Here is an 8,742-nt window from a genome sequence, read left to right as displayed (position 1 = left end):
CAAACTGCACACAGAATAAATAGCAGAAAAAAACCATCCACTGAATGACCTAACACAACGTAATTTAAGATAACATGGTAGAGTCCTCCCTGGCTGAGGTCATAAAATGAAGGGCTAACTCATTGACCAAAGGTCACTGTAGAGTATGTCAGGCTAGCTCTCATTGGCTGAGAATGCACAGTAGCAGTCCAAGCATAGAAAAAAGTATTATTATGGTACCAAAATCAATTTATGTATATTTTTAAAGAAAAATATTTCAGAGATGAATTAAACAAATAATTGCTGTTCTGGCAATGCTATTGATGTCATTTAGTCACTCAGTCATGTTTGACTCTTTGTGAGCCCATGGACTGTAACGTTTCAGGCTCCTCTGTCCATGGGATTTCCCAGGCAAGAATACTGGAGTGGGTTACCATTTCCTTCTCCAGGGGATCTTCTTGACCCAGGGATCGAACTCAAGTCTCCTGCATTGGCAGGCAAGTTCTTTACCACCTGGGAAGCCCAGCAGTGTTACGCTTTATCACATATTTCTGTGATCAAGCATGATAATTCAGTAGGATCCTGTGGGGAATTTGTATATGCCCTGATTTAATTGCTTAATGGGTAGGAGTATTACCATCCCTCCATCTCAAATTGTAAATCCCCTATAGACAGAAACACTGTTTTATAGGTATATTTAACATAGCATCAATTTGGGCATGTAGCAGAGGCCAGAAATACCAGCATGTAATTAATATTTGCTGAATTAAGGCTAGCAGGAGAGAATTAAGTTAAAGAGGCAAAAGTTCATCTCAAAGTCCAACACCTATGTGAAGCTGAGGTTCCCCAACCTCAGCACTATTGCCATTTTGGACCAGATAATCCTTTGTTGTGGAAGGCTGTTCTGTGTATTATTGGATGTTTAATAACATCCCTAGACACCAGCAGCACACACCCCCGCCCCCGACCATGTGACAACCAAAAATGTCTCCAGACATTGCCAAATGTCCCCTAGGATGGAGAGAGATTGCTGTTGGTTGACACTGCTGCATTAAATCTATCTCATTGCTTCTCTTTCATTCACCAGATTCTGGTCTGGGCCACAGAAGGCAACTCTCTAGATCAAGCAGGATATGACTTCATGTTAAGAGAGAATACACAATTATAGTTAAACTCCAGGTATAACTTGGTACAAATTTATTTATACTCACCTATCTCTGCTGCTCTAACAAAACACTGGGCAACCTGTAAAACCATTTATGCATAAGTATAGAACAGAAAGATGAAAACTAGAAAAAAACCTGGATTTATTGGGGGTAGTCAAGCAATACGGCAGGTGAACTATTTATTCATGTTTGGCAGGACCCTTTGTGGTCTCAAGCTTCAGGTGGCTAGACAAGTCCCTCAGCTCTATGACCAGGTGACCAAGGAGAACTCTCATATCCTGTATCTGCTTGAGGAGAACACGCATCTGGTGATACAGATGAGGGTCTGGGCCTTGTGGAAGGGAAAAGGAGTCTGGATCCTTAGCAGAAGGGGTGGGAAGTGGAGGCAGTGGCTCAGGGGGCTTTGTAGAAGTAGTTTCTGGAGCATCTGCTTTCTGAGGAGGAGCTGGAGTCAAGGCAGTGGGTGCGGCAGAGCTGGAGGGACCTGGATCAGGGGCGGGAGACACAGACAAGAGTGAAGCCCGACTCTCGTCCTACCCTCATACTCCTGGTCAATCTTTCTTATTCTCTTAAAGCAGCTTTGGAGCCCAGTGGCAGCAAAAACTTGAGGACTCTGGTCCAAATTCCAGTCTGAAGAAATCTGAATTTCTTCTGCTTGAAAATCTTCCACGGGGAGGCCTTATCATTAAAAAGGCTATGGATATTAGCCAGTTCCTCCTCTTTTAATTGAATTCCTTACAACACGCATGTTGTACAACAGGTAACTGGTCCTAGGTCAATCTCTTATGTAGTACATGCATGCACGCTAAGTCTCTTCAGTCGTGTCTGACTCTTTGTGACCCCACAGACTGTGGCCCGCCAGGCTCCTCTGTCCATGGGGATTCTCCAGGCAAGAATACTGGAGTGGGTTGCCATGGCTTTCTACACTAATGTACATGACATTAGTGTAATTCCTTATCCTGTGTCAGCCTTCAGTGTTTTGAGGACGCCTCTGCTGGCCCCATGAGTCACTTCCTCTTCAAGATGAGCATCTCCCATCCCTTCCATTATTTTCCTTATGACATGACTTGAGCTCCCTCCCTACCCTGGACACCTCCTGTGGGTATATTTCAGATCAAATGCAGCCTTCTTGATGGAGATTCCTAGAATTGAATATAAACTGCAGCCTACTTCATCCTCACTCTAGAAACTCTGTTCCTACAAATGTCCAGAGTTCATGAAGGGAGTGTCAAGTCTACGGGGCAGTAGCTCCTGGCTCAGGTCTTGGTTTGGTGAGTTGTACACCACGGTCTGAGGGAGAAGTTGCCTATTTGTGCTTTTTTCCACCACCAGGGACTCTGGCTTATTGTTCTTGCCTCCTGTGTGTCCTTTCTTAACCTACTTATACCAAACCCTAGCTCATGGACCCAGTTGTCTTATCCCCTTCCTTCCTGCTTTTTCACACACATCACACACACAAACACACACACACACAAACTCACCCTGCACCCTGATCTCCAGCTTGGGGCTCTGTTTCCAAACTTGATTGTCCTCAGTGGCTGCCTCACACCAGTAGGACCCAGAATGTGCCTCTGACGCAGTGGGGATCTGGAATTCTGGAGAGGGGCCCCTGCTGCGCACTGTCCTGCCGTCCTTGTAGAAGGAGAAGAGGAGGCGGGCGGCTGACCTCTGCAGGGGCAGCTTGGTCTGACAGCTCAGGGTCACTGGCTTCCCCTCTTGGGGCTCAGCTGAGGGTGTGACTCTGAGAACTGGGGCTCGAAACAGTTCTGGGGGAGAGAGAAGTGAGAAAGCGGAGGTCAGTCTACATTCAGGTGAGCCCCCAGCAAGCAAAGAACCCCGGCCCCACTTTCCTTCCCGTCTTTCTAGATCAGGAAGGCCTTCTCCTAGAGAAGTTCCATTTGAACCTTTCAAGTTGTCTCTCTCTTCAATAGACAGGGCTAGAGAAGATCTAGAGATGGGCCAATCTGACAGTAAGCCAGACATCCAGTCAGTGAACATCGGGGAGCACAGAACTGTGTAGGACAGAGCAGAAGGAAACATGTTGAGCTCGGAGTCGAGCTGAAGGGCTTGCAAAGGCGATGCTAAGGTGCTGCTCCTCCTGAAGGCCACCTGGGACATCTGGCAGCAACCTACTGCTTAGGCCTTCGGTGATCCTGCCCTCTCCAGCGAAAGACAGTTGTAGTTCCCCTGTCTTTCCCCACCTGCCTCCACCATGACGACACTGCATCCAGTGCTTACCGTGAACTGTGAGAGCCACAGGAGATGCCGCCTCTGGGCTCCCGGGACCAGGGCTCCTGAGGACAGCGCTGCAGTGGTAGTGCCCGCTGTCGGCCTTTTGCGCCACAGTGATGGAGATTTCCTTGCTAGGTCCGGGGGGGCCAAGGGCTGCGCCGTCTCGGTAGAAGGTGACCTGGGTCAGTGGCCAGTCTTGCCAGGCCTGGCAGCGCAGAACCAGAGGGTCTCCTTCGAATATAGGCTTGGCTGGGCTTTGGAGGATCAGCCAGTCTGTGGTCCAAAGCAAAAGCTGAGCGTGACCTACTGCCCCTTGGGAGCTCCCTCAGAGCTGCCCCTGATAGAGCCCTCTAGTCTTTCTCTGAGGGGCCAGGCCACCTGCCCTCTGGTTGGGAGTGTGGGACAGCTTCTCTAGGGTCTAGCACAGAGGGTACCCTGGCTTCTTGGGCTGAAGATGGAGCAGATGGTATCCTTTCCCATGGCTAGTTTCCTGGGGGTACCTTCCTGAGTGGGCTGTGGGGCTGAAAGGAGAGCTTTGGGAAATGGGAGAAAGAGCTGCCCGCACTGGTCAGTCCTTTCTAAGACCTCACCGTAGGACACAATCAGGTGGATGGGTTCACTGAAAGTGTAGCCTTTGACCTGGAAGCGGACTTCCTTTGGGTCCGTCAAGTCATCCTCAGGGTGGCACATGCTCTCCTGGGTGCTGGCTGGTCCTTCGCACTGGAGCGCCTCAAAACTGGCAGCTGCAGAGAGCATGGTTGGAGAAGAACCAGAAAATGATGCTGCAGCTTGGAGAAAGAGGACAGGAAACGGCTCTCCACAGCGGTTCCTCCCTCTCCTTGGGGAATCATGCGTTTTAAAATAGAGTAAGAAGACATCAAAACCTTTTTTTTCCCCCAAGAGACCCATGTGGCTCTCTAAGAGGGATACATTTGATTTGATTCGCTGGCTCCCGGGTGCAGTCAGTGAGTGGACTGTGGGTTTGAGGAAGGGGGTGGGGAGAGAATGGTGAACTCACCAGCATGACATCCAGCTGCAGGTGCAGGAAACCAGACGTCGAAGACAAAGAGGATCCCAGAGCAGACAGACACGGGACAAGAGGGAAAGGAGATCAGATTCTAATATTTGTTGAGTGTTTGCCATGTGCCAGGCATTGCCAGGCACACACTTTATCTCACTAATCTCACTAGATGTCTAGGCATGTGATTTCACCCCCACTTTATAAATCTTATTAATAAATGAACAGATTTTGAAAAGCCAATTCATTTACCCCCAATTTAAAAAAAAGAGTAAGGAGTACAGCAAGAAAGTCAGGTACGTCTGAGCCCAGAGTCAGTATTCTCTTTACTTCCTTGTCCAGACATGATCTACTTTGGTCCTCAGACCTTCCTGGGGGCTTTCTTCCATATTTTCATTTTCCCAGATTCACTTTGCTCTTCATCCTTGAACATGTCATCTACCGCTAGCTTTTAGTACCTCCTTCATGGCTCCTCCTTTCAGGTTTTCCTTTTTCCGTCACCTTTACCTTAACGTCCTCTGTCCCTTGAACTTTCCCTGGCAATGGTAGAGCCCATCCTATGTCTTTCCTTCTACCCCTGACCCTCTACTCCGAGTCTGTACTGGTAGCTATGAAGCAATTCTTTCTTTGCTTGGGGGTTTGACCTTAGTGTTACAGCTTTTTCACCACACTTCCTCACCCTACCTCTTAGTTCCGTGGTTGACCCAGGCTAGGTAAATCTCTCATCTCCGTGACTGCTCCTTGACCCTCTTGATGCTTCTTTCCCTCTCCGGGGCCCATGGCCGTTCACATGTTCTCAGTTCTTTACTGTGTCCCTTCCTGTCCCACTTGCTTTTGTTCCCTTTCACTTCCAAAGTCCCGATGCTCTTCTTTGACCTTGCAACTTCTCTTGGCAAGGCCCCTCTCTACTTCCTAATCCTCGTTACATCAACAGCAGGTGCTTTCTTTTGATCCCTCTCAGCCCTCTTCATCACCCTGCTACCCTCTTTTCAGTTCCTCCACTTTCACTCAACTGGAGTTAGCCTCTTCTCTTTTTGTAAAATAGAATGTTGTTAGGCTACCAGGCACTTTGACTCAATAAACTATGTGACGGGTATTATTATTCTCATTGTATGGATAGGAAAACCGAGTTCAGAAATCTGAAAAGTGGCTTTTCCAAGTGATACAGAGCTAGTAAATAAGAGTGGCTTGAAACTAGAGCATCTGATTCTGAGTCTGGACTTCTCACCACAATACCACTGCTGTGGTATTCAGTCACCCAGTCCTGTTTCTGTGTGTTCAATAAAACAATTCAACAAAAATATTGTGTAGGGAAAATGTGGGTGCTGAGAATTCAAAGATAAATAAGATAGTTTTAAAAATCAAACAAACAGGCATTGTCCCTGCCTACAAGTAACTCTCAGTTCAGCGGCTGGCACAGGCATATGAAGAGATTATTTCAGATGAGGAAGAAAGTAAAAAGAAAGAATTTGCACAGGCAGCCATCAAAGCAGAGAGGAGGGCTCAAGGAAGAGTTCCTGGTAAAGATGCCACCTAAGCTGAGTCTTTAGGGATGCGCAGAAGATTGTAAGTGAAAGAGGAGCAGGGAGCAATGGCAGGAACAGGGAAATGGGGCTCATTTCAGGCAGAAGTAGCAGTATGTACAAAACTTTAGAGATAAATAATAGTTTGGCAGGTAAATATAAGCAGATTGGGATTTATTGCAAGGCTCAGAGGGTGAGAGAAGAGGTTGAAGAGGTTGAAACAGGACCAAGTTATTGTGGACCTTGAATGCCATGATAAGGCGCTTGGGCTGGCAGACTTGAATTTTAGAAATTACTCTGGCTGCAGAGTCAGAATTTATTTCAAGGACACAAGGCTGAGATGTGAAGATTAGTTAGGAAGTCGTTGGACTAGCACAAGACAGAAATGGTGAGGGCTTGTCCTAGCAGAAACCATTAGGCATGTTTCAGGAAAGAGACCGGGTCTAGGACCAACTTAGAAGGTAGACTTTGCCAAACTTGATAACTGATCATGTGTAGAGGATGAAGGAGAGGGAGGAATCTATGTTATCTCCCAATTTTTGACCCAGATGTCTGGATGGATACCATTAACTGAGATAAAACAGTGAAAAATGAAATTTGGGGACATCCCTAATGGTCTAGTGGCTAGGATCCCGGGCTTTCACTGCCATGGCCCAGGTTAAACCCCTGGTTAAGGAACTGAGATCTCTCAAGCCACATAGTGCAGTCAAAAAAACCAGAAGGATGAAATTAGGAGTGGGAGGCACCAAGAGAATAGATGAGTTCCACTCTGGTCGTATTGTGCTAAGATATCTTGAAACGCGCAGGTAGCTGTGTCTTGCGCAAAGCTTAATGTTTGAATGTGAAACTCAAAAGCATGATTAGGGTGTGATGCATCACTTAGAACTCTTAATTATACAGTTGTGGTGGTAAAAGTTAAATAGACAAATAAGTTCACTAAGGAGCTGCTGCTGCTAAGTCCCTTCAGTAAATTAAAAACTAAGGAGGCAAGGAGGCAACTGTAAAAAATGCCAGTCTTTAAGGGAAAGAGAAGAGAAGCCGCCAAAGGGACCAAGAGAGATACATGAAGTACAAAGAGCAGCCAGGGGAATAGCGATTGCCAAAGAAGAATAAGTGATCAGCAGTACCCAATGCAGCAGAGAAGTCCAGCAGGGTAAGATTTTAAAAGTGTGAAGTGTCTGAATAGAGTTTGTTGCGCTCTGGCCGAAACTGAGCCCAGCGGAAGCCAAACTACGGTCATTGAGAGTGAGTGACAAGTGGGGAAATAGAGAAAGCAAAAATGCAGACTACTCGTTCAAGAGATTTACCTGAGCAAAGAAAGAAAAGAGTTGAGATTGTAGCTAAAGAGGGCATCATAGTTAAGGGGACTTTTAAGATGAAAAAAAAATACCATTCAGAAAGAGCCATTCAGTCCCACCCGCGAAACTTTCTTACACTAGCCCTATCCCACCTGAACTTGGCTTCTGAGAGCTGAAGTTAGTCCATGCTGCTTTCCTTTGGGTCTTTTCCCCAAAGTCCGACATATCTCCATTACCACAAATTCCAAGATTTTACTTACCCAGTAGCATCTGGGCTGCCCAGAGCAAAGCAGGAGAAAAGTAGAAGACTCCAGCCATGGGACAGAGCTTAGCTTCGTGGTAACTGTGTTTGGGTCTCCTGCAGCTTCTAACACACTGATTTTCTTCAACATGAAACCTCTCAAATTAGAAAAGAGGAAGTAAGTCTAACTGTCTGATCTCCTCGCATCTGGGGCCCATTTTCAACTTTGCAATTGACTTTCATCCTTCAGATTGACCAGGTTGGTTCCAGCACCATCACCACCCTTAGGGGTGTGGATGACATGATCACCCTCCCAGTTGTTCACAAATTCCCCCGCAAAGCTCAGAGACCTTTCAAAGCATGTTGGAAAGCATGTTTCAAAGTCTGCTCTCCCACCGGCCTTCACAAACTCTGGGCAAAATCAGTGCAACAATCGTTCATGTCACCAATGAAATAACTGGGGATAGGAGGCAGGAAATTGCTTGAAGGCTACACAGAAAGTCACAGGAAGAGCAATCGTGAGAATTCAAGTGTCCTATCTTGTCCTGTTCCAAGTCTTACATGCTTCTAGTAACCAAACTGGAGCACGACAGAAGGGAGAAGAAGATTGGCGGTTGTTGCTCAGTCACTCAGTCCTGTCCGACTCTTTGTGACCCCACAGACTGCAGCACGCCAGGCTTCCCTGTCCTTCACTGTCTTCTGGAATTTGCTCAAACTCATGTCCATTGAGTCCATGATGCCATTCAACCATCTCATCCTCTTCTGCCCCCTTCTCCTCCTGCTCTCCATCTTTCCCAGGAACAGGGTCTTTCCCAATGAGTTGGCTCTTCATATCAGGTGGCCAAGGTATTGGAGCTTCAGCTTCAGCATCAGTCCTGCCAGTGAATATTCAGGACTGATTTCCTTTAGGATGGACTGGTGGCACCAAATTACATATGAGATTAGCCCCCTGGTATGCTCCTAACATCCAAAGCCCAGACAAATTTGTAAACAAATTTTTCTAGACTCAGGCCTTAGCTCTGCTTTTCTACAGTACAACTAAAGCTATTCAGTCTCATTGGAAATCTGAGTAAAAGGCAAACAAGGACTCCTGGGAAAGAGCAGAGGAAAAAAGAAAGTCAGTTTCCAGAGGCTCTATCTGTAAGCTTAGGGCTCAGGCTCATGGCCAACACTCAAGCCACTGATCCTGAAGTAATTAGAGAAAGAAGGCATCCGATAGCCTGGGAAACCTGAGAAGAATCAGGAACAAGGGCAACATGAAGGGCACAGCCTCTGTCTTCAGCTC

General features: G+C 46.9%; 1 protein-coding gene across 1 annotated transcript; it reads right to left on the bottom strand.

The window, feature by feature from the left end:
• FCRLA (Fc receptor like A) lies at nt 1,232-7,608 on the bottom strand. Its single transcript, XM_005677143.3, is given in 7 exon segments — nt 1,232-1,629; nt 2,627-2,911; nt 3,384-3,650; nt 3,968-4,120; nt 4,396-4,410; nt 7,477-7,536; nt 7,539-7,608. Coding segments are annotated over 7 exon segments (1,155 nt in total). The 3' UTR covers nt 1,232-1,324.

The sequence above is a fragment of the Capra hircus genome, chromosome 3 (genome assembly GCF_001704415.2).
Source record: "Capra hircus breed San Clemente chromosome 3, ASM170441v1, whole genome shotgun sequence".
NCBI lineage: Eukaryota > Metazoa > Chordata > Mammalia > Artiodactyla > Bovidae > Capra > Capra hircus.
The sequence above is the reverse complement of the archived record's forward strand: the minus strand, read 5'-3'. Positions and strand labels throughout refer to the sequence as shown.